General features: G+C 44.8%; 2 protein-coding genes across 5 annotated transcripts in view; one reads left to right on the plus strand and one right to left on the minus strand.

Annotated features, from left to right (window-relative positions):
* EML6 (EMAP like 6) overlaps positions 1-10,615 on the plus strand; it is a 271,691-nt gene extending 261,076 nt beyond the window's left edge. The window contains exons 35-42 of the mRNA XM_041754174.1: positions 295-409; positions 2,008-2,196; positions 3,569-3,741; positions 4,144-4,306; positions 5,628-5,731; positions 6,548-6,701; positions 7,058-7,158; positions 8,624-10,615. Coding sequence (XP_041610108.1) covers positions 295-409; positions 2,008-2,196; positions 3,569-3,741; positions 4,144-4,306; positions 5,628-5,731; positions 6,548-6,701; positions 7,058-7,158; positions 8,624-8,648 — 1,024 coding nt within the window. The 3' untranslated portion in view covers positions 8,649-10,615. The remainder of the gene's footprint in view (positions 1-294; positions 410-2,007; positions 2,197-3,568; positions 3,742-4,143; positions 4,307-5,627; positions 5,732-6,547; positions 6,702-7,057; positions 7,159-8,623) is intronic.
* Positions 10,616-10,663: 48 nt separating this feature from the next.
* The window catches only part of RTN4 (reticulon 4), a 71,296-nt gene continuing 56,665 nt past the window's right edge, over positions 10,664-25,294 (minus strand). For all 4 annotated transcript variants that reach the window (XM_041754175.1, XM_041754176.1, XM_041754177.1 and 1 more), the window contains 5 exons: positions 22,512-22,650; positions 13,105-13,174; positions 12,319-12,365; positions 12,073-12,131; positions 10,664-11,672 (listed from right to left, as the gene is read on the minus strand). In XM_041754175.1, the coding sequence (XP_041610109.1) occupies positions 11,630-11,672; positions 12,073-12,131; positions 12,319-12,365; positions 13,105-13,174; positions 22,512-22,650 (358 nt within the window). In that variant the 3' untranslated portion in view covers positions 10,664-11,629. The remainder of the gene's footprint in view (positions 11,673-12,072; positions 12,132-12,318; positions 12,366-13,104; positions 13,175-22,511; positions 22,651-25,294) is intronic.

A 25,294-nucleotide genomic window follows, 5' to 3' on the forward strand; every position in this document is an offset into this window, starting at 1 on the left:
ATAATAACATGGTTTGATTTATTTATTTATTTATTTAAATTTTTATTATTATGTTTTAGACTGCAGTCCTCTTTCCTTCTACCGTAGTGGCATTTGAAAGTATTCTAGGAAATTCACCAGTTCAGCGGGTTGTCACCACTCATTGGTGGGGCGGAGAAAGAGGCCATCCCGGAGGCTGTGCCCTGCTGGGCTCCAGGGGCTGTGACCTTGATGATAGGGACGAGGAGCCTGGAGTGCCATAGGCACGCCTTAGGACACGGGCCACCGTGCCAAGTTCCTCTTGATCCTTTTTAGGACCAAAGAAGGAGGTGCTGTGAAATTGTGGGACCAGGAGATGAAGCGCTGCCGGGCCTTCCAGCTGGAGACGGGCCAGCTGGTGGAGTGCGTGCGCTCCGTGTGCCGCGGCAAAGTGAGTGGGCTGGGCCGGCCTTCCCCCAGCTGTACCCCCCCTCTCCCCCCCGGGGCTGGGCCGGGCTGGGCCCGAGTGAGAGTCAGTGCAGCCACCCACTTGCCCGCCGCTGGGCCCTTGAATCCTGAAAACAAGCCTCCAAGGTGTGACTTGCACGGCGGTGGGCCGCACACCCAGGTAGCCCTGGCTGGGCGACCTTGGGTGTGCTGCTTAACCTCCCTGTGTCCAGCACATGGGTCGTTGTGAGGATCGCGTGCATTATAACGCACGGGGCCTTTCATCCTGCCTGGCCCGTGGCCACGTCCCGTGGATGCTAGCTGCTGCTGTCCCGGGCGTGTTGGGTGCAGAGATAGTCGATGATTTGCCCGTGAAGCAAATTCGCCCAAGCCTACAGTTACATGGTCAGTAAGTGGGGGGACTAAGGGGCCATCAAACTGACTCAGAGCCATGGGCATTCAAGTCATACCTGGGCTGAAAATCAAAAACAACTTGTGGGGTTAGCTATTTTGTTGTTTTGTTTTGTTTAAATATGGACATCCAGGCTCTTGGCCAGAGCCGCCAAATCAGAATCTTAGTTCTGATGTGTGTGTTCCTTTTCTCCCTTTTCTTTTTTTAATTTCCCAAGAAACTCAGAGATACTTGAAAATAAATTTCAACCTCTGTTTTATACCTTGTGTTTATATTATTGAATTATTATCAGCCTGAGAATTTGCCTTCTGGATGTTCCCCATAAAAAAAAGGCAGACATGACTCGGACAGACAGGTCTTGGAGTCTCCATAATTAGACATTGAGAGCTTTGTTTTTAAAAAGACAAATGGCAGTCATCTGGTAGGGTAATGAGACTTCTGGGAGGTGGAGGCAGAGCTAGGACCAGAACCTGGAAGTCATTAGGAGACGGCCTTTTGTTCCGTGTGAGGAGGAGCCTAGGAAGACTCTGAGCCGTCCAGGAGCAGAACCCGGCCGCCCTGCTCTGTCGGGAGCTGGCCATCAGAGGAATGTCCTGGCAGAGACCAGATGACAGATGGAGAACTTTGTGCAGATGCTCTTACCCTTGGTTGAGGAAGAAAAGGAAAAGTGAGAGGGTCACGTAAGGATGGGCAATTTAGTTATTAACAACAGAACCCCTCTAGGCCCTTCCGGTGTTAGTACCTTTGCCAGCAGAGCCACTTTGCCAATTTGCTCTGTGTTTTTCTGTACGTTTTATTTAAAACACAGATCTGCTGCTGCTTTTTTTTTTTTTTATCTTATCTTCATCTCTTTGCCTACCAGTCTCTCACCTACTAGATATCTAGTAGATGATAAAATTATTTCATTTTAAATTGTGGCAAAATATAGGTAACAGTTTACCATTTTAACCATTTTTGAGTGCTGTCTAGTGGTACATTCACACTGTTGTGCAACCATCGCCACCATCCACCCACAGAACATTTCTTACCTTGTAGAACTGAAACTCTGTACCTATGAAGTACTAACTCCCCTTCCCCCTTCCCACCAGTGCTCCACCGTTTGACTTTTCTCTGTGAATTGGACATGGTATGTCATATGAGTGGGATCATACAGTATTTGTCTTTATTTTCTAATGTTTTTATTGCAACAGGGAAAAATTTTAGTAGGAACCAAAGATGGTGAAATAATTGAAGTTGGTGAAAAAAATGCTGCTTCCAACATCCTGATCGATGGGCACATGGAAGGGGAGATCTGGGGCCTGGCCACTCACCCCTCCAAGGACATCTTCATCTCTGCCAGCAATGACGGCACAGCCCGCATCTGGGACCTGGCTGACAAGGTGAGGGGCCTCTCTGTCCGGGCTCGGATGCCCCCGGTGGGCCTGGAGTTAGGAGAGGTCCGGCCAACATCAGGCTGGAGATATGTGGGATGTGACGGGTGAGCAATTGAGTTAGAAAGGCTAATAATGAAAGTCCCACTCACACACACCCAATCCATCTGTCTTTTAGCTGCATATCCAGCTATAACTATAATACAAGGATAATCTGAAAATGATTTTTCTCTTGTTGTAGAAGAGTCCACAAAACCTTAAAAATAAAGAGATACATCTCCCTTGGATGGGAAGACTAAAAATGATTTATGATGTCAGATGTTGCCAAATGGAACATTTCAATCAAAATCCCAACAAAGTTCCTCTTGGAGTTTAGAAAAAAAATTCAAAATAAAAAAATCCATCTTGAGTAAAAAATAGCAAAGAGTGGCCTGGGGGAAAGATTATTGTTAGCAAGTCTTACCTGATATTAAAACAAGCAGTTAGGGGCTCCTGGGTGGCTCAGTGGGTTAAGCGTCCTACTGTGGCTTTCTTCCAAGATTGTGAGATCGCTCTCTTGCATTGGGCTCTGTGCTGGGCCAGGACTCTGCTCGGCATTCTTTCCTTCTCCCTCTGCCCCTCTGCCCCTCCTGCCAGCTTGCTCGTGCTCTTTCTCTCTCTCTCAAAAAACTGCAAAAATTAAAAAATAAATAAAATGAGTACTTGAGTTCTAACAATTAAAATAGTTGGGTGCATCACCAAATAGCCAGTAAATATTTAAGTAAAAGTTTTAGTATGAGGATGAAAGAACAGACAGGTAAGAGCTGAAGCAGGGTTGTCCTATTCACGTTAGTTTTCATAATTACTTACCGTGTTTGTTATTAACCACGGCTGTCATATAGTGAATACCTGCTCCAGTCAGGTGCTCCGCGATACACGACCGCTACTGCTTGCGGCCGCCTTGCCCAAGTGGCACTAATATCACCTCTTTCCAAATGGGAAAACGGGGAGGTAGTGACCCACCCAGGTAGTGACAGGATTCAGGGCTTCAGCCAACAGGTGTGGAAGCTCCGGCCTTTTCCCTGAGCAAGGGGTGGCCGGTCTAAGGGGGTCCAGTCCGGCTTGCTGCCTGTCTCTACAGTCAACCAGCGTCGCTTGTGTGGCAGCGTCCTGCTGAGTCACGCTGGGAGGGTGCAGTGGTTGCCAGAGACCACGTGGACCCCTGTGGGCCCCGCGATCACTCCCAAACCCCCAACAGGAAAGGCCCACCTGTCTCCGGCCGGATACCTGCTGCCTCCCAAGCTGCTCTGGGTCAAGCGTGCAGGCCCCTCGCTCCTGGGGGCACCCACTAGAGGCAGCAGGCGGCCTGGGGGCTCAGCTAGTGCCCGTCCTATCCACGTAGAAGCTGCTCAACAAGGTGAACCTGGGCCACGCGGCCAGGTGCGCGGCCTACAGCCCTGACGGGGAGATGGTGGCCATTGGCATGAAGAACGGGGAGTTCGTCATCTTGCTGGTGAACAGCCTGAAGGTGTGGGGGAAGAAACGAGACCGGAAGTCGGCCATCCAAGACATCAGGTGCGGAGCAGGTGGTCTGCACGGGAGAAGGGTGGTGGCCATTCCCCAAGAGTCGCGGCTGGAGAGCGGGACCCGTGAGGGGCCTGCAGCGCGGAGACTGTCGCTCGAGTCCCAGCCACGTGTCCGCTGAGTCCCTGGGCAGTGTTGCCCGAGGAGGAGCCACACCTGCGGCGCCCTTGTCCGGCGGGCTGCTTGTCCCCACTTGCTTCCTGCTGCAGGACGGCACCGGAAACGGCCGGATTCCCTGGAATGTATGAGGAGGGATGGACACGGAGTCCCCAAGGGAGGGAGTCCCCAAGGGAGGGCTGCGCCTCGGAGACCCCTCCCCGAGCGGACCTCCTGCCCGGCCCGTCCAAACAGCCCTTCTTCTCACGGGCCATGCTCTTGGATCGCTTTTTCTAGAATCAGCCCGGACAGCAAATTCTTAGCCGTCGGTTCTTCTGAACACACAGTTGACTTCTACGACCTCACTCAGGGCACGAGCCTGAATCGCATTGGCTACTGCAAAGATATTCCAAGCTTTGTCATTCAGATGGATTTTTCGGCGGATGGCAGGTACATCCAGGTATGCTTCAGCTCTGCGGAGCTCCCGGGCAACCAAGAATAGTGATGATGATGATGATGATGATGACGACGATGATGCCAGCAGTAGCCACAACAGTGGCGGCTTATGGCACCTGGGAGCTTGCCTTGGGCCGGGCTATGCATGAACATCCTCGTCCTAGAAACCCTTTCAGTCCTGTCCTTGGGTAAGAAGCGCAGGCGGTGGGGCCCCGGGCGCCCTCCCCGCCCCTCCCGTCCAGGCTTCTTGACCCCGTCTCCGGGGCTGTGCCTGCGCCCTGCGGCTCCTTCTACTTAGTCCTCTCAACTCCAAGTCGGAGGAGGGTGGCCCGTCCACACGGGGACCTGGACTCCAGGCCCCCACCATCCCCGGGTCCCCGGGGAGCAGACAGGTGGGAAGGGCTGGCGAGGGCTCCCGCCGCTGGGACTTAGAGAGCTGGAAAGAAGACGCTGTGGTCTCCAGCATGCGCCCCACTAGGCGCTTATGGAGCGGGCCTGGAGGTGGCTACGGGCCGGGGAGGGAGCGGGGACCGGGTCATCAGCCACCAATGGGGACTCGGCAGGCGCTGCCTGCAGGCACTGGGCCGGAATGGGGAAGGCTGATCACGAGATCACAGATCACTAGAGCTGATTGCAGAGGAGTGCAGGGTGCCGCGGGAGCACTTACAGGCGCGGGGCTAGAGACCCTTCCTCTCCCGCGGTGGGATTTGGGCTGCGGTGGAGGGTGTGGAGGAGTCAGCCACAGAGCAGAGGCGGGAAGGGGCCTCTGTAGGGAGCCCTGGCGCCTTCCCCTTCCCGAGCGGCGGGAAAAGCTAGGGTGCCTGGCTAGAGGGCCCGCGGGGCCCATGGGCAGGCTTCCTGGAACATGCTTCTCTCCCCCTAGAATATTCCCACAGAAGAAAGGGCCAGAGCCTCCAGGCTTCAGAAATCATCCGGGCTGCTGCCGTCCCTGAGAAAACGGGCATAACCCAGTACCCAAGGGCCTGTTTCCCTGGGGACAGGGATCCCCAAACCGGAGGGAGCATCTGACACCCGGAGGCTTTGGCAGAGCAGATGGCCGGGCCCACCCTCAGGGTGTCTGCCCTGCTAGGTGCAGGCGGCGCCCGGCCGTCCGTGTTGCCACCCAGCTGCCGCTGCTGCTACTGCCCAGGAAGCACATTTGGGGAACCCCTGCCGTAGGACTTGGGAAAAGAGCCAGAAGATGAATGGGGAAATGTCCCAGGCCCGGGGACCCAGAGGCCTGGTCGTGGTCTGGGAAACGGCGTACCAGAAGGGGAGCCCTCTGAGCCGGAGAGGAGCTCACGGCCCTGGTTGCCTCCCCACAGGTGTCCACAGGAGCCTACAAGCGCCAGGTGCACGAGGTGCCCCTGGGGAAGCAGGTCACCGAAGCCGTGGTCATCGAGAAGATCACCTGGGCCTCCTGGACAAGGTGACTGGTCGCAGGGAAGGTCACAAGGGAGTCTCGGGCCAGCTCGGCCTCCAATTCTGTGTGTGGCTGGGATGGGAAGAAGCTCAGAGAGGGCGGTCCGTCCTTGGGTGGAGGGGGGCGGGGGGGCAGGGAGCCAGCAGGCCTCTTGGTACCAGTCTGGGCCGCTGGCTTTGATCAGACCTGGGCTTTCGAAATGCAAAGACCCCCCCTTTTGTGAAATCCTACTGTGCCCAACCTCATCCAGCAAGTTCAGAGGGAAACGACCTCCCAGCTCTTGGCTCAGCCGGGTGCACCCCAGGGGGGTGACAGTCACACACAGGTGTGCCCCGAGGGGGCCCACAGTCACCCACAGGTGCGCCCCCGAGGGGGTCCAGTCACCCACAGGTGTGTCCCAGGGGACCCACAGGCATGGGGAAGGGGAGCCGCAGTCACCCACAGGTGCGCCCCCGGGGGCCAGTCACCCACAGGCACGGCCCGGGGGTCCGCCCCGCCACTTGGCAGGACGAGGGGTGCCTTGCTCGTTCTGGGGGAGGATGCACCCAGCTGTGAGCCTGAGGGTGCCCACCCGCGCACACACTCACATGGCCCGCAGAGGGGCGGAGAGAATCAAAGGTGGGGGCAGCTTTTCCTTTGGGGTGTGAGGGCCTGGGACAGAGCAGTAGGGCTGGGGGTAAGCGCAGGGAGTGGGAGGGGACAGAAGAGCCACGTGGTCAGAGCGGATGATGAAACGGCCCCACCCTTGTCCCGGGGCGAGGGTCCCCCACTGTGGGCGCCTTGTCCTGCATCTCTGTCTGACGCCCCCTCTTGTTCTAACAGCATTCTGGGGGACGAAGTCATTGGCATCTGGCCACGAAACGCAGACAAGGCTGACGTCAACTGCGCGTGTGTGACCCACGCGGGCCTCAACATTGTCACCGGGGACGACTTTGGGCTAGTGAAGCTCTTTGATTTCCCCTGCACCGAAAAATTTGTGAGTCGGGGGGAGCGTCGGCGCCACCGGGCTGTCCTGCCTCCTGCAGACACGGGAGGAGGGGCACGCTGCCAGCCACCTGGGGTCTGGGATCTAGGACGAGGGGACGCCCGTTCAGCCCCGGGGATGGGTGCGCCTAGCCTTCCTGTCTCCCTCTGGGCCAGGGGCCGTCCTGGAAGCCGGGGGAGGGGGCTGGAAGGGGCGCACAGATGCCCCCGGGCGCCCCAGGCAAGAATGGGGCCCGTAACCGGGCATGCACACCCGTGGGCGGGCGGGTGCCGAGCTGCCAGAGGGGAGCCCGGGGACCTGGGGGGGCCTGGGTCTCTCAGCCGGCGCCCTGCGCTTTTGCCCCCCAGGCCAAACATAAGCGTTACTTTGGCCACTCGGCTCATGTGACAAACATCCGCTTCTCTCACGACGACAAGTACGTGGTCAGCACCGGAGGAGACGACTGCAGGTACGACTGGCTGGCCCGGGCCTGGTCTCGTCCTCTCCTGGACCCCGCGCTGGTGCCACGGTGTCAGCCCCCCTTCCCAGGGACACAGGGAGAGCTGACGTCCTAATGAGCACAAGGGTTTTGAGTATGGTCTTCAGTGTCTGAGGGCTCCCCCCCCCAGGATGGGCCCACGTCCCCCCAGTGCTGGCCTGGCGGGGGCGGGGGGGAGGGCATGCGGCGGCTGGAGCCCGGGGGCGGGCGTCAGGACAGCAGCGAGGGGCACCATTGCCTGTAATCAGGTTAAAACCACCTCAGTCTGTCGGCCTTTGGGCTCCCAGCTGCCAACCCATCACCAGAGCTCGGAGGAGAGAGGATTAATCCACAGGCAGGAGAGACCCAAAAATAATAGCAAGGCTGTTCCCCTGAGAAACAAGGGTGTCCCCTGATTTTACATGAAATCAGACGAGGAGGGAGGCCGTCAGGCCAGGCCTAGCTGGCAGCAGAACCTCAGCCAGCGGCTTGGACGGGAGACAGGCCCGGGTCCTGCTGCGGCGTGGCTGGCCTTGGGGCGCCGCGGGAGGAGGACATGGGCCTCCTGAGTGTTTCCAAGGCCGCTTCCCTGTCCCTCCGAGGGCCCTCCTGACGCCCGCCTGGACGAGCAGGACGAGGCGGGTCCCAAGCCCCTCATTCTCCGCCTCTCAAGTCCTTGAGGGCTTTACTGCAACAGGAATGCTGGTTTCATTCCAGCCCAAGCCGAAGCAATACGGAGTGCAGGTATCTCAGTGGCCTGAGAGGTTGTGGAACAGGCACCTGGGGAGAACCCAGGTCCCAGCCCAGAGGACGGTGCAGGGGACGGCCCCAGAAGATGCTTTCCGGGCAGGCAGCCCGCGGGGGGTGGGGTGGGGGTGTCTCCAGGTGGCTGCTGACAGCCGCACTCACGCCCTTGAGATAACGCTGCCCGCCGCTCCCGCGGAGGGCAAACTCCCTTCAGAGCCGAGCCAGGCCCTGAACAAGAGACACAAGTGACCTGGTCACCCCAGTGCGGGAGATACGAGGTGACTTTTGATTTACTATAAAAGGCCTAGGAGTAACCTTTAAAATGCAGGGCCCCGAGGCCTCTGTAGTCCCGGGAGCGTATTCTGATCCCTGGCTCCGCGCTCGACACTAGAAAGGGCTCTTCTACTCAAGTGGACTCGATAAAACCTTTTCAGCAGCAACAAGAGAGCTGGTGTGAAGTCAGATCGCCAGCAGCCCTCACATTCAGCACTAGGCTGCCAAAAGAGCCAAAGCCAACAAAAAACAATAGACTTAAAAAAAAAAAGCAGGTCTTTAATTGGTGGCAAGATCCCTGGTTCATCTTTAGAAACTGGAATCAGCGGCCAGCGCACCACCTGCGCAGGGCTCCGGGGCACTTGGTCGAGACTGCCTTTGGTCTCTTGACACAGGGAGCGTGTCCGCAAGGTGAACGTCTTTTCTGCTTTTTCAGTGTGTTTGTGTGGCGATGTCTGTGAATGCCAGAAAGCTCTTTCTTGCTGCGGCTGCTGCTCCCCTCCCCCCAGCCACCGCGGAGGCACCCGAGGCCCCTCGGAGCCGCCAGTGCGTGCTTGCGCGAAGCGGGGTGACTGCGCCCATCCTCTGCGACCTGCGCAACTGCGATGCCAAGAAGGTCAGTTCTCAGATGGGAGGAGGGCTTGCCTCCGCTCCTGAGAGGACATACTAACCACACTGACAACAACCCCATCTGCTCATGTAGCCCACTGACAAAATTTGAAGCCTCAGTTACCCTAACCAATATGTAGCTTTTAATTTGCATCACAACTTTTACAGAAGACGTTTTGCTATTCTGTTTCTATATACTTTAAAAATGTTCATTTTTACAAATAAGTTGAAGACCGCTTCAGTTAGATGCACCTAAGCGCTAGAACGATCGATAGCCTCAGTTCTCCACATTTAGCTTTCAAAACCAAATGAGCCATGTATAAACAGGTTGAGAAACTTAATTTTTTAACGTTTCATTTGCAGAGTTTTATATCCATTAAGTGCCTTTGAAAGTTTCCAGTTGTGTGGGCTGCTGTCTCACCTCCCACAAATATTCTCCTTTCTACATATGGTGCTAAAACTTCAAAACTGAGGAGGGCTACAGGACCCTTAACAGATTCCTGGTCTGTCACCCATGTCATGTGTTTATGTCACGGCTTCCTAAATGCAAGACATCGGTTACCTGCTTGGGAAATAGTGGCAGGTGAGCAGCAAAGAAACGGAAATTCAGGAGGGAGGGGTAGAAGTGGTTTTCCACTGTCGAGTGCCAAACCTACAAAATCCAAATAGAAGTTAAAAAAAAAAAAAAGTACAAAACAAACCCCTGTACTATAAAATAGAAGGGGGGGGGGGGGGAAGCTCACATGGGTCTAGGAGGATGAACTCTTAATCCTAAAATGGTAATAAATGAGGTGACCCAAAGCCGTAGGGGGTCTCTCACCCCCAGAGCGGGGCTGACTTGACCCCATGGATTTGTTGAGGTGAACTATATAGGTCAAGTCCAGATGAAAAGGAAAAGAAAAATCTCTGCAAAACAAATTCCTAAGCCCAAGCAATATTTGATAAGATTATGAAACAAAATAAGCTAGCTTAGAGCTGGCTGGATGACGGAACGTGACCCGGACAATCGGAACCCTGCCTCGGTCACACGTCACCCTCGGCCTGCCGCGGACTCCAGGAGGGGCTGACCGCACACGCCGCCGGGAAGGCTGGTGAGGGGCTGGGGGCGCTGCGCACACACACCGATCAGTCCTCCCTGTCAGTGAGGCAAAATTCTGGGTCTGGCGTTACTGGCCATTTGCAGTTGTCAGTGTAGAGAAAGGGGAAATATGAAGCATTTTCAACTAAATAGACTAACATTTACCCAGAAGTGCTTCAGCATTCTAAACGGATTAGATCACTCATGAAGCTATTTTTATATGCCAGGTTATGAATGCCTTACATTAATCCCGATAGGCTGTTGGGTCCCCAGTTAGAGCCCCTGTGCAGTCCTAGCTCTGTCCTCTGTAACCGTGTGACTGGTGATGCCGAGAACCGTGTCTGCCGATACTGTACCACCGACCTTTCTTCGTCATCAGACCTTGCATTGACAGAACCACGTGGAAGACTAAATTGATCAATGAGGATATGTACAACTATATTTAAAGAGCAATAGTGTCTGTGTCAAGAAACTTCTTAAATCTTCTTTGTAAACATTTCTATGGTATGATTTTATGTATGTTCATAAATCCTGCACTGTGTTCTACTATATGTTAAAATATTGGTGCATGAGATTTATTTTCACTTAGCAGAGTATAAGAAATACAGAATTTGAAAGCATTTTGGTACGTGTCAAATAAATTTGATTATGTAAACACAGCTGCACTACGCACTGGGAAGCTTTCTGAGAGTACGAGCCACCACTCCCTGGTTGAAGCAAAGGCTACCCTACCCCTTGGGTATACTTTTCAGCTGCTGCCATTTCATGGAACCAAAATACCAAAAGTACTTTAAGTCTATAAGCTTTATTGATACTTTGCTTTTACAGTTCACAATGCATTCCACAGATTCAGTACAGCTTAAACCACAAATGTATAAATCTTCATTTTATAATTTTTTGCATAACAAGGTTTGATATTTGCAAACAACGTTTTTGGAAGCATTAGATTCAGTCCGGAGATTCAGAGTTTATGACAAAATGAACTACAGTAAGTCTGTGCAGTGAAGTTTATGTTGAGGAGTTCTATGTGCATGGCATCGCTTCATGTTGAAAACAGATGGTAGTGTTCCTAGAAATAGATTTTCTTTTTCTAGCTTATGTGCTTTGGAACTATACACGTATAACCAATGACGCTCTGAAATATCAAGCACTGTGGGGTAGCCGGAAGGTAAAGGTCTAAGCTTTGAGAAACACTATATATAGATATATATATAATCTATATTTACTTATATTGGCAATTAATATAACAGTAAAATTCACAATACACCTAGAACATACCAGAAAGGCAAGCTTTTTCCTCTTGCTTTAGTGGTATGATCTCGTCTAAACATATCATTTCAAAAAATCTGCATCAATCTACACAGACCATACACAGTGCACAAACTGTGAAAAGGATTATTTTTTTCAGCTCCACTTTCTCTGCGATTCCCCTCCCCCCTCCCCAAAAAACAGCAAGACTACCTGCAACAAAGTGTAATATACAGCTTTCTCAGATCTTCTTTTATTCACCAGTGCCTCATATAGGAAAAACAAATATGATTACGGTTTAAATCCATACATAGCAGCTTACAATACTTAAGATGATGAACACATGGCAGTCAAGACAGGTAATTTTTCCTCAGACACCGCAATGCTAAAAATAAAGATCTGTGAAGCTGCAATGTCAAGGTTTCCTTCTTCCCTGACCCTCCCCCATGTAATCAAATGAAGATCCCCTTTAAAGATAAACTCCTATTGTTAATGATTTCTGGCTTTTCATTCAGCTTTGCGCTTCAATCCGGGGATTTTCGCTTGGATTCTACAAATGAAAAGGTTGAAAAAAAAAAAGGGTCAATGAAATATTCTTAAATTTTCAGTATTTAAAAATGCTATCCTTCAAGAACTGCTTGGATATTGATCAGCTTCTATAAGACATGAAATCCTGAGGCTGTCAAACTGAACTATGAGCTGTAACTTTGCCACCTTGCCTCATGAATTAGCTTTAAAACCTTAAATACAACACCTAGCAAACACAGAAATCAATGATGCACATGAAGAGAAAGATCTTGCGGCAATTGTCGCACTTTTCAGGTATGATTAAGATTTGCTACTGATTAAGGTCTGTGAGGTGAATATCCCACACGTGGTTCTCTAAGCCCAGCACACCTTATCCTTAGTATGTATTCTTTTTTTTAAAGTTATGGATTTTAAATACTTACTTAGCCATAGCATCTTTAACACTCTTATTTGCAAGTCCTAGATAATGATCTATCTGCACCTGAAAGAGAGGTATGAAAGGAGTTACTAGAAAATTAACATTGTTAAAGAATCTTATTAACTGTTACTATGTTTCAGCAAGGTAAAGCCTTAATAAAGGATTTCAGAACCACATTTTTCATTTTTATCAGGCTTTGGAAACCAGCGCTGATAGGCTTGTATTCTGAAATCTACAGTTAAGAAATTACCTGATGCCGTTCATAAATAACAGGAACGCTGAAGAGTGAAATCAGAGCTGAAAAAAGGAAAGACACAACCTTTAAAAATAGACTGGTATGATTTAGGGAACAAACCCTGAAAAGCCATCAAACTAGTAAACTTCTCAGACAGCCAGGCAGTGTTCCTAATGAATGAATAAGCACTTGAGGTTCTCCTGGAGGCGCCTGCTGGTGGGGGGCCACGCGGGAGGAATGAACGAGTGAACGAAGCAAAGAATGCTGCAGGAACCGTTCCTCCCTTAAAATCATGTCCCACAGACCTTATGAAATACAGGCATCCTGCGTTAGTCTGATTGATGACTGCACCCTCAGGCAAGGCCAGCCTCCACTTGGTTTATCACTGTTACCTGGAGCATTCTTTAGGAACTTAACTATGCAAACGCTGGATTGACCACCCACTTACTGTGTGCCTTGGACAAGTCATTTAGCGACATTCTCAATCTCAATCATACAGTAAGAATCTTGACTTGCCTTATGACAATGACCTTATTTGCACTGACTACAGCTTTCCATTTGCAAAGCTGATTTAAAAAAAGTAGCATCGGGATCCCTGGATGGCTCAGCGGTTAAGCATCTGCCTTCTGCCCAGGGCGTGGTCCTGGAGTCCCGGGATCAAGTCCCACATATACATATATATTTCAGTATCAGCAATTTATTTAAAGAGCTCACAATGTCTCCACTAAAATGTTTCTAAGCTCCTGCAAACAATCTTCTCATATTGTGCAGTTTTTCCTTCAAATCATTTTGTAGACTTACCCAAAATCAGTAGTGTCAGACCATTGAACAAGGCACCAACATAGGTAAATACCCACATCAACACTGCAAACTGTAAGAAGATAACATTAGCCTATTAAAAACAATTCACACAAAGTCGAAGCTTTCAAATAGAAGCATCCCATCTGAATGCCAACCTACCAGAGGCATAATCGTTGGAGAAGTGGCAAAGTAATACGGTATTTCACCTCTGAGTGAAATCGAAATCTCAGAATCCTAGTAATAATTAAAACAGATTTGATTCATTTTCTCTGGACTACACTACCAAGTAGCTTAATTGTTTTCTCTGAGATCAGAAAACATGCCAAAGGTATACGTTACCCCTTCAGCTTATTACAGCATGGGAAGCCTGAAAAAGTATGAGAATTTGTGATTAAACTTGAGTTTAAAGCACTAACAAGTACTTCAAGATCTGCATGAGCTGAATGATTCAGGCATTAACACCTCAGCTGAATAAGCAACAATGAGGCAGGGAATAGTTATGATCAGAGAGAAGGGGGTTCAAGTAACAAAAATACCACCTCCAGCATCGTATTAAGGATCAGAGGCATTGTCTGCACAGTGATACACGTTTTGGTAGTGAATCCTGGAAACGAGGATGCCTCAAACTTGTATACCTGTTAATAAATCTGACCATTAATATTCTTTTAGCCACTAACTTCTGTATTTAACAAACACCAATATAGTTCTCACTATATCAACCGTGCCAGGCACGGTTTTAAATGTCTTACAAATATTAACTCCTTTATTCCTCTTAACAACTGGGTGAGGCAGGCGCTGTTATTACCGCGGCAGATGCAGGTAGCTCAAGGACGGAGAGGTTTGCAACCCCGCCTGCGGTCGGCTTTCACTGTCCCCTCTAGGGGCGGAGAACTGCACTGAGCTAACTCAACTCTCCTACTTCACTCATCATGGTCTTAAAATCTTGGTTTTATTTTTTATTTTTTAAAAATCATCAAAGCAGCTAGGCAAAGGCTGTTCTAAAAAGGGATTTCATTTTGTTAAGTCCTTTATTTGCTCTGCATACCTTATTTAAGAAAAGAAAGGCTGAACAAGAGGATTTCAGAATTTTCTTCCAGTTCTAAAATCTGGTTCACCTCTTACAGGACAGATTCGATGACATGCACAAAGCAGTTCTTAGAAGACTTAGAAACAAAGTCAGTCTGGATTTTATTATTCTTAATCAGTAATTCCTTTGCTTTCTATTACAAGGCTTCATGTGTCTGGCACCAGCTCTGCCCTAGTTAGTAGTTAACACAATAGGATGCGACCATCTACAGTGATCAGTCAGGTACGGACACGGTGTAAGTGAAAAGGAGAGGGGAGGGGAGTCAGTACCTCCGTCTCCTGAGGCAGGGATAGGCAAACCTTTGCTATCAAGACAGATGATAACCACGTTTGGAGTCTCTCAGATATTCTTTGGATGTTATCTCTGAAATTTTTTTGAGTACTATCCTTTACAAAATTTAAAAGCCATTCTTAGCTCCCAGGCTATCCCCAAACAGGCCATGGGCCAGGCAGTAGTTTGCAGACCCTTGAACTAAAGCATATATTCCTCCATATATTCACTCGTGCAACAAAATCTGGTTGTCTACTAAGAGCCGAGTACCAAGCCGTAATGAAGGTGTTCAAACTCTAAGAAGCACATTTTCAGCAGTTCGGGAACACGCTTTGGATTCCTCCCCCATCGGTTCTACACATAGCAACCTCTGATTACCCCTTCAACTGAATTTAACTAACGTCCAAGTGACTAGATGTCAAGCATTCTTAACACCTGCCAGGTGCAAATCAAAAATTAAATGCTGCCCTGGTCTCAGCAACTGCTGTGGCAGAAAGGTTTGAATCATGACTCCAGTTAGCAAGCCTTTTCCTTCTCACAGAAGGAGAGTTTTACAGACTCCTATTGCAGAAGCTAATTATAACTTCTGCACTTAAGCAAATTTGCTACAGAACATTTTCATGTTTTTTATCCATCGCCATCCACAAATCTAAAGAGAGAAGCATCAACCTTCCACGTTTTAGAAGAAATTGCTTTAGCAATGAGGATACCTGTGTCGAGACAGGATTCAGATACTCTAAGACACAAGCTAAGAAGTCCTAATTTGGCCATTAAGTCACCCACAAGGTCGTACTCCAAATCCACAAGGAGAGACACTCAAGATTTCACACCTAGGCTATCTAAAGGACTCAAATGGCACTGGACTTGCCTCGTGGGGGACACTTCCTAAAAGCCACACTACCCAAAGGCAAAGAAAAGAACCGGGGGAAGATTAAATGTCTGTGGGACCTGGCAGGTGCACTAAATGAAAGAAGCAGCATGGCTAAGGACTGAGGCAAACAGACATCCATACTCGCCCTCTCATGGAGGCTCCACAGACTGTCACCATGCAAGTATTCCAGGCCCATGTTACCATTAAAATTTCCCATTTTAAGAGAGAAACCAGAGATTCACATTTGTATGTGTTATCATAGAACTTTGAAATATTGTAACTAAGTCTGGAGAAAATTTAACATTTCAGGGGCCCAAAACAAAAATGCTAGGTAAGATTTTCCAGGTAATACACAACAGAAGAGAAAGACACAGTAGTTAAGGACATGCATCTAGCAACTGCTCAATCACTGGAACTGTTATATAATAAAAGCAACATTTTTTTTTTTGCAAATATATTAGGTCAGTGAATCTCATCACAATGCCAGAAGTGCTATTATTATCTCTATAGAAGACCAAACCAAGACAGAACAATTAAGCAAGATACTAGACCAGAGGTCACCGTGATCTCAGGCTTATCTGACTCCAGAATCAATCTGCTCTGCTCTACTGTAAATTCACCTAGAGAGCAACCATTATTAGTGGGAATTTGTCACGAATGTGCATGCTATCATAAAGAGCCAAAGAACAGGTCCATAAGCATTTTAAAGAAACAAAACAGGCCACTTGCATTTTGGACCTACAAATTCTATGCTAGTTCATGGCAACTATTCTGTGCCATGATAGCCAATGCATACATTAACAGGGAAATCAGATCATCTCCTTGGGCAGTAACGACAGGGGAGGAAAAAGGACTAAAGTACAATGAAGGTCTAATATAAAGTGAGCAAAGGCCATGGTCTTGTTTATCTTTTGTCCCAGGGGAGGAGAGAGAATTAAACTAAACTGTATCAAAAACCTCATTCAAGAGCTCCCTAGAGCTCTTTACTAGATGATGTCTCAACAACTCAGGGGCAACATTTGTTAAGGAAAATGGAGGAAGGACAGTGCAACAGAATTTCAGATATTACTCTGGCAATTCTGACGTTTTCAAACTTTTTCTGCATTCTTAAACTGAAAGTTCTTCGACCTTTTGTTACATCTTCAGCCTCATCCATTAGTATCACTTTGATTGCCTACATGTTTCCTAGCCCATTATGCTTCTGATTTTTCTGTGATCCGGAGAGAACAGAAACTGTCAAAATGTGTATGTTAGATTTTAATGTTCTTTTGGGTCAGCTATTTCTGGAGTTCAGGCCTCTTTGAGCTCACTTTCAGATTTAAGATTGTATTCTGGAGCATTATGTGCAGGCAACTATAGCTAAAAATTTTCTTGCAATTTTAATATGTATTTTCACTGAAAATCACAGAACTACAGTCATACAGAATCTAGTCTTTATAACCCAAAAGCTGTATTACAGAAAAAAAAAGAACCTTTGCCCAAATCATGTGGTCTTAATATCTCATAAATAAAATTACTAGATTTTTTTCTTCAAATTTGAGGTTTGAAAAGGCAGGATCCCTCTGATGAAACCTGGGAGACTGGGGGCGCCTGGGTGGTTCAGCCCATTAAACATCTGTCTTCAGCTCAGGTCATGACCCTGGGGTCCTGGGACTGAGGCCCACATTGGGCTCCCTGCTCAGCGGGAACCTACTTCTCCCTCTCCCACTGCCCCTCCTACCTGTGTGTGCACTGGCTCTTGTTCGGTCTCTCTGAAGTAAATTAAAAAACAAAACCAAGAAAACTTGGAGCCTTATTCAAGAAGCTGCAAAGCTGACCCCCGCAGGGACTGTCCTATGCCTCTTTTCCAGTGGGGGTGGTGGTGAGTGGGGGGTAGGAGTGGGAGAGGAAACCTACAGCTTGGAGTTTATAGCTTAATACCACTACTTTTAAAAACAGTAATTCTCCAAGCAGTATCCTCAGGAAAGTTCAATCACAATTTTAGGAGAAGGGACTCCCCTTCCTTCTCTTTCTTCCTTCACAGATACCAGTAAATTTTATAGCTCCTCAGGTGGTTCCAATGTGCAGCCAAGACTGAGAACCACCGTTTTAAAAGGAACCCTATCAAAGATCCCTTACGTGGAAGATCACAGAAACAGAATTTTCTTACCCCTTAAAAGTAGGGGGTGTAAACTACTGTATACTAGTTTTCTGGTACTCATGGGTATTATTTGAAAACAAGGTTAACAGATATCACTGGGTTCCATAAAGTTATCCTGCCCCTTTCTGACTTCTCAGAGGCTAATAAATGTACCAGATTCTCCAAGAAAAGGCTTTCTTTCCTTCATTCTCCTCCGCCGACCTGATGTCTGGCACTCAGTGGAACAAACCCACTCTAAGAAATATAACCTTTAAAATAAATCCTGAGGATTGGACAAAACATTTGGCTGCAGTGAAATTTTATACTAATATTTGAAGTAAGTTCTACTGAATGGAATTAGAAATATTTTGTTAGTGATTTTGCCCATAATATTTGACTAAAATTAATCCTTTGGGAAATAAATGCATTGTTGCTCCATCTGTGGATACTTGAAATCTTTTCTAGGGCTTAGAAGCTTGTAGTTAACGGCAAAGGAGCAAAACAAATGGAACCTTTTTTTTTTTTAAGGTTTTATTTCAGAGAGAGTGAGTGAGGGGCAGAGGGAGAAGGAGACTCCTCACCAAGCAAGGAGCCCACAGGAGGCTCGATCCCAGGACCTCAGGATCATGACCTGAGTCAAAGGCAGATGCTTAACTGACTGAGCCACCCAGGCACCCCACAAATGGAACTCTTACAGATTAATTTAAAAGGAGAAGTCTGTGAAACAGGTCTTATTTGTCCACCTCAACTGAAAGGTTGTCATCTGGACAATACTTAGGCCAGGCACAGTGATAACTACCATGTCATATCAAATCTTTTTCAGCAGGCAGGAGGCTTGATGCCTCATGAACTTTGGAGTTTGGTTATTATCATTATTTTTAATCACATTTGATTATGTGTGTGTTTTTTTTAAAATCATTGTCAAAAAAAGTCATGAGCAAGAAGAAAAAGTTTTACATACTAAGAATAGTGGCTTTGAAATTTTCACTTTCTGAAGAAGAAAGTTTCAAATAGAAGTAGTGGTAATTGTGACCTAGAATTTAGAAATGTAGATTATATAAATGTGAGGGCATCAAATTTATGAAGACAGTGAGTTACAGAGAAACCTCTTTCAAATTTTTGTTTAAAAGCTATTATTTAAAGTATGCCACAGAGCTTGATACCATGTATATTTTCGACATTATAAATTTATGAGACTCCACTGCATTTTCTCAAATTTAGAGTGATGTCCATTTTCCTAATGATGAATCATACAAAATCAAAGTACTTCCAGTTAGAAGCTGGTTCCTTAAGTTTTTAAAGATTCAGTGTTATTTCACAAGTTTGTCTGGAAACTGCAGAGACGATAGCTATTTATTAGCAAACGTTCAAAAGACTGAGACTCCAAATTTAAGGAAATAAATCAGTCTAATAGGGCAAATTGATTTCTTCTTTACACTGAAAAAAACAAAAAAAAATGAGAACTGAAAAAAACCTTTTTTTTTTTTTTGCTTGCTTTAGGGAGAATATCACTCTACTGGCTGCTGTGGCTTAAAGGCAAAAAGTAATAGAATCAGAAGGAAATAATTTTCTTTTTAAAAGAAAACACTCTAAAAAACTAGGGGAATAAGAGTGGTAAATGCTTAAGGAACTATCTATAGAGAGAGAATACGAAGTCATTTTTATAGAGTCAAGAGTGTTAAGGTTTTTGTCAGCTTTTTTCAATAAGAGACATTTTAAGCAAGTACCTTGTGTTTCTATAATACCCTTATTCAGTAGAAGTAAACAGAATCTGTACTACTCAGACACAATGACATAAAGATTTAACTTTAATAAAAAGGGGTCAATTTTTATTTGAATTTTTAATTTTAAGGGGGGGTCAAAAGGTAAAAAAAAAGTTTTTTGACTTTGGAGGTACCCTAGGTACCCCAGGACAGGAAGCAAAAAGAAAGAAAAAAGAAAAGGTTTAACTAAAGTCTCCCAAGTAATACAACCACCAGGTTTAACAAGGAAGACCCTCTGTGTATATCATCAGAATGTACAACTGAATTACCAAGTGCTTCATACCATAACCTTTGCATAGGGCAAGACATACCCAGCCTTATTCTTTTGCTTCACCAGATTTTTTAGACCTAATGCAAAGGTCATTCTATGTGTTAGTATGCTGAAGCACCTGTTACTTATTTGGAGCCCTGAATGAATTACCATGTGGAGAAGTCACCGAGCAGCTTTCCTGCAGCTCTGGGTTTGCCAAAAAACACTGCTCAAGAAAACCAAATAAGTTTTCTTTTTCTCTTTTCAAAAGTACTGCTGATTCATAAGAAGAAAAAGTATTAGAATATAATTCTAATGCAACTCCTTTTTTTCCCAATATTAAGAAAAAACATTTTTAAAGAAGAAAACTTCATAAAAATAGTATTTCAGGAAGTAAATCTGCCATGTTATGTGCCACTTTGTTACTCAAAAGTCACATACATAAAAGTCACTCAAAGCAAAAATTTATCAAGTTCAGTTTCTCTCATTTATGCTAGTTTCATCATGAATAATATACCTGCTTTAAAAAAAAAATCTACGGTAATGTTCAAAAGAAATTAAAAACTGAGATTTAACAGCAAAATGAAATTCTTCATCTTAGAGAACCAATTTATTCATAAAATTTCCTCATCCTTTTTCCAAGTATCTGTGCAAAATATTTAAAAAGGTGTTTAGAAACCTAACATTTCCATGCTCCGCTAGCCTTTGCCAAGTATTTCAACACAGAACTGTGTACACACAGGACTGTATAGAGGATAATAAAATCTGAAAGAACAAAGGAGTTTTCTTTTTACTGAAGACATGTGGAGACTTTAAACTAAAACCTGTTAAGTAAATCTGGAACATAATAAATATTCCCAGATCAATTTTTTTTTTGTTGTTTTTAAGCAGATTTAGAACGCCTCTTCTCTCAATATTATAGACATACTGAGCTGCCTTCATGACTACACTGTGCAAAAATGAAGGATGATTTTTTGTTTCTATCTGCTGCAACTTTTATTAAGTCTATCAAAACAAGGACTCGCTCCTCTATCAAGCTTCATGATGCTTTTGTTTGAAGTCACCCCCAGTCCAGCAGTTTAATCACTAAATTCAGAGATGGACCTTTGTTGTTTGAAGCTCTATTTATACTGCTTCTTCTCAACCAATACCCAGCCACAAACACTTCACCTTAAACTGTACTAATACCTTCTCGATTTTTCACACGGTCTACCCCAGCTATCAAGTTATGATACAGCAAATACGACCTCAATGAATAGGAACTGGTTCTTCTAGCGCCCATATGTAGGACGTTCTATTTCATTTACTCCGAAGTATTTTTGTTCCCTTTGAAACTAATTAATCAAACATCCCAAATAACATAGCTATCTTTTATTTACAGACATCAGATAATTTCAAAGCACTACTACAGAATGGCACTAAATGCAAGCACTCTGTACAAAGATATTAAGTAACAAAAAGAAACTAAATTATTTTCCATTGATGTTATCTGTAAGTAACTGAGAGTCCAGGTTGTAAGCTGAGAGAAGGACATAGTTGAAAATAATTATCTACTGGCTTATTAAAGTTGTTTGTTAAAAGCATTGAGCATTTAAACCTATTCTGATCAGTTCAGAAATTGTTTCACTGAGTCTAAAGGCCCTGTCATCGTATTGCTAGGACATCCCTAGTTTGCACGATAAGTTGCAAACTAGTACATATCTCTCATGAAAGAAAAATCATTACGTACTACCATAGTATGTTTCTACCTAAGCTTAGACTGAAATGAATCGGTCTTAAGCAGAGTCACAGGCGATAATACACAAAACACAAATGGTAAGTTCTATGTAAAGAATTAAAGTCCCGGGATCCCTGGGTGGCGCAGCGGTTTGGCGCCTGCCTTTGGCTCAGGGCGCAATCCTGGAGACCCGGGATCGAGTCCCACGTCAGGCTCCCGGTGCATGGAGCCTGCTTCTCCCTCTGCCTGTGTCTCTGCCTCTCTCTCTATCTCTCTGTGACTATCATAAATAAATACAAAAAAAAAAAAAAAAAAAAAATTAAAAAAAAAATAAAAAAAAAAAAGAACTAAAGTCCCAGTGTTTGCAGCTCATGTTTTAAGTTGTTTTGGGGCTTGCTTTGAGTTAGTGAGCTTCGGGAAAGTTTATTTGCAAGGTGAGACCCTAACAGCTGCTATAGCAAGATCCAAAACCTAAAGACTTCCAACAATTACCAACTGAAGATTAGTTGTAATTCCAAGTATTAAAGCATTTACAGAAAAAACATTCCAAAGAAGAGTCCAAGATATGAAATAGCTTATGTGTGTATATAAATGAAACATAAGCTAAGAAATTAAGTACCAGACTCTAAAATAAAGGCAAACAGATTAAATCCCATCTGGTATCAATTCTATTAGATAATCTTTATTCCCACAGTGAAAATTCCCTTTAGTTTTCTCACCATTTTTTTTTTTTTATTTATGATAGTCATAGAGAGAGAGAGAGAGAGGCAGAGACACAGGCGGAGGGAGAAGCAGGCTCCATGCACCGGGAGCCTGACGTGGGACTCGATCCCGGGTCTCCAGGATCGCGCCCTGGGCCAAAGGCAGGCACCAAACCGCTGCACCACCCAGGGATCCCTCTCACCATTTTTTTATTGCATTTTCTTCATTTAGTTTTTTATATTAATCCCAGTATAGATAACATACAGTGTCATATCAGTTTCAGGGGTACCATACAGTTTCAATAATTCTATACATTTACTCAGTGCTCATTATGATAAATGTATAATCTTCTCACTTCTAATCTTTCTGGTCTCCAAAAATATGAATTTGTAACTCATTTTCCTTTAAAAAGGAACAGTACTAAAAAAAAAAAAAAAAAAAAAAAAGGAACAGTACTTTCCTCCATCTTAAATACTTGACAGGATTCTGATTTTTGACACATAGATTTATAGTAACATGATTTCACTACATCTCTGTCATTTACTTTAAAAGAAAAGCAGAATTTTATACTCTACTCTTTTGATATTAAATTCTAGGTATGTCAGAAACGGAAGGCAAATAAACTTACCTTCAGAGAATCAACTAAATCATCAACTAAAAAGAGGCGTCTCAATTCCTTTATCGTGCAGTTCACATGACCAAGAGCAGAATTACTGTATTTCTGAACCAACTCCTCAGATATAGCGACTTCAGATTCCAAATATGCCCTGAAAAACAAAACACATCCTGTCACTGATCAGAGTATTTGTCCTGGATGTCTATCAATCAGCAGTAATGTAATTGTAAAAGAAGACATTAGTTAAAATATTTTACTATAAAACCTGGATTCCAAATTAAGCACAATGTGAAAATTCACCAATCGATGCATATTTCACGGACATGCACACGGGCAGCTGATGAGCACAGAAAAAGATCATTTCCTTTCAAGTCAGACTGCTCTGGACTTGATTCTTATACTCTGCCACTTACTTGTCTATGTAACTTTGCAGTTATTAATTATCAGGAGGATTCAATGAGTACAGTGCTTAATGCAAGCAGGCATAAAGAAGCATTCAATAAATGGTAGCTGTTATGAGGGATTTGGGTTTTTTCTCTTTAAGCTGACATTATGCAGTCTCATTGGGTTTTCCTAACAAAGATCCTATTCATTCCCAAATACTACAGTCTCTCAGCATAACTTTTAGAGGAAACTGCCCAATAGGTCAAGGTCCAGATTGTGAAATGGCTACCACAAGTATGGTGTTAATGCTAGTAAAACATAATAGTTACTGTCCACGTAGATACCCCATTCTATACTAAGATACCTGGAATCGTTCTATTTAGGAAGACAAACTGTAATGAAGAAGAAGAATCTTCGGCAGGAATGCAAGGAACTGTTTTATTAGTTATTATTTCAAAGAAGTCATTTTATCTTGGTAGAGTAGTACCAATTCAGAAATGCTAAGCATTGCCTTCTATCGTTGGAAGCAGCTCCTTATAACCCAGTCTCTCTTCATCACTCCCGATGCTGGTGGACACTAGTTACTCATCCTGGAAAGAACAGTCATCTGATAATTCCCTGTCCCATGGTTTACTCCTATAATATGTCCCAAATATGTCTCTTCATTTTTACTCACTATGTTATCTCTCTAGTTTAAGTGTTCATTATTTAAAAACTGGAATATTCTGTATCCAAATGAATCGCTCATCTGTTTACATACTAATCCATTCCTTTAGTCAATGCCAGGTGAGTTTTATTTTAGCTCTCTTAGGTAGTGCTACTTAGACTGAACTCAGGTAGGAGTTAGAAGACCTGCTACTATCTAGCCATGTAACCTTGCAAAGTCATTTGACTTCTCAGGGTCATGGTTCCCACTCTATAAAATTAGAGAAACAGACCTTCTTAAATATCCAGGCACAAACCTTCTGTGATTCTATGATTCCAACTTTTCAACCAGAACCCTCTTCAATCTTTTCAACCTAATATTTTACTACTCACTATGTTGCAGCCAAATATGAGCCATTAATCATTTTTTAATCCTACTACCTTTGTTCATCATACTGTTTTCCTAATCCACAATGCTCTCCTCTTACCTCTAGTAATAGCATATCCAGTGAGTTAGTCCATCTCAAATCCCACCCATATATGAGGCCTCTTTGGCTCTTTCCCTAAGATCTTATTATGCAATTCTAACAATGCTTTCTTTTGTGGTATTATTATAGCATTAGCCATATCCAGCCCTGACATACAGACATGTATGTGTACACTTGTATATTTTTCCTACTAGAGTATAAACTGTTTAAGACCAAGAAAATATATTTACAATGATGGCATAGCACTCAGACAACTTATTGATTACCAGCAGGTATCCAGTTGTTATTATCAAGTTAAAAATGATCGAATATTCATATCTACCCTTAAATCAGCAATAATTTATTTGTGCAGCTTTAAGAGACACAGAACAGAAGCTGATATAACTTTGAGTTCGTATTCTGCTTCTTTGTACCACAGTTTTTGTTCTTGCAGAAGACAAGATGCCTGGCCAACAGGCACAGAGTGGCACTCTCCATCAGTGAAATCCCATGGATATTTACATTCATTCAACTAGCATGTATGTAATATTAATGCAATGCCAGCACTGACATCACTCTTTTCCAGAGACCAGAGGTATTAGATATAGACAGGATGGTACCACCTTTAGAAATGTGACTGGGAGAACCTGGAAAAACTGTCCAACAGGATTAATCTGGCATGTTGGCTGAATTTATAATGACTCTAAAAAAATCCTCTGAAGAATAAAGTGTTTCTAAAAAAATAGGGAGTAAGACAGCCACCAGATTTTTTTTTTCCCCAAAAGTCTTCTTTAAAATCAAACAATGTCTCAAATTGATATTGCAGATAATTTAGAAGTTTTGGCTTGACAATATTTTTATATTATTTCAATATATCTAATTAAAAATCATATTCCTGTATGATTTTTGGCATGATATGGCTACCATTTTGAAGCTGCAATTTCAAGTTACTGAACTTCAAATGTTTCCCTCTCTGTGGAAAAGAAGAATACCATCTGTCTCATTAAGTTGTTATGAAAATTAAGTCTGTGCATAAAAGGCCAGGGACATATGAGCCACTCATAAATGTTGGTCTCTCTCCCAAACTTTTTTTTTCTCTCCCCAACTTTTATAGCATCATTACTTCATCAATATGAAGAGAGCTAAATAACCAATCTTTACAATAAGCAAAATAATATAGATTGCAAAGTTTGAAAATTGGTTTACATTTACCCCTTAATATCAACTATATATGTTCTAAGTAGTTATATACTCATTCATGCCCACAGATACCTGCCTTACCAAAATAGTTTTAAAATA

This window comes from Vulpes lagopus, chromosome 5, assembly GCF_018345385.1.
Source record: "Vulpes lagopus strain Blue_001 chromosome 5, ASM1834538v1, whole genome shotgun sequence".
NCBI lineage: Eukaryota > Metazoa > Chordata > Mammalia > Carnivora > Canidae > Vulpes > Vulpes lagopus.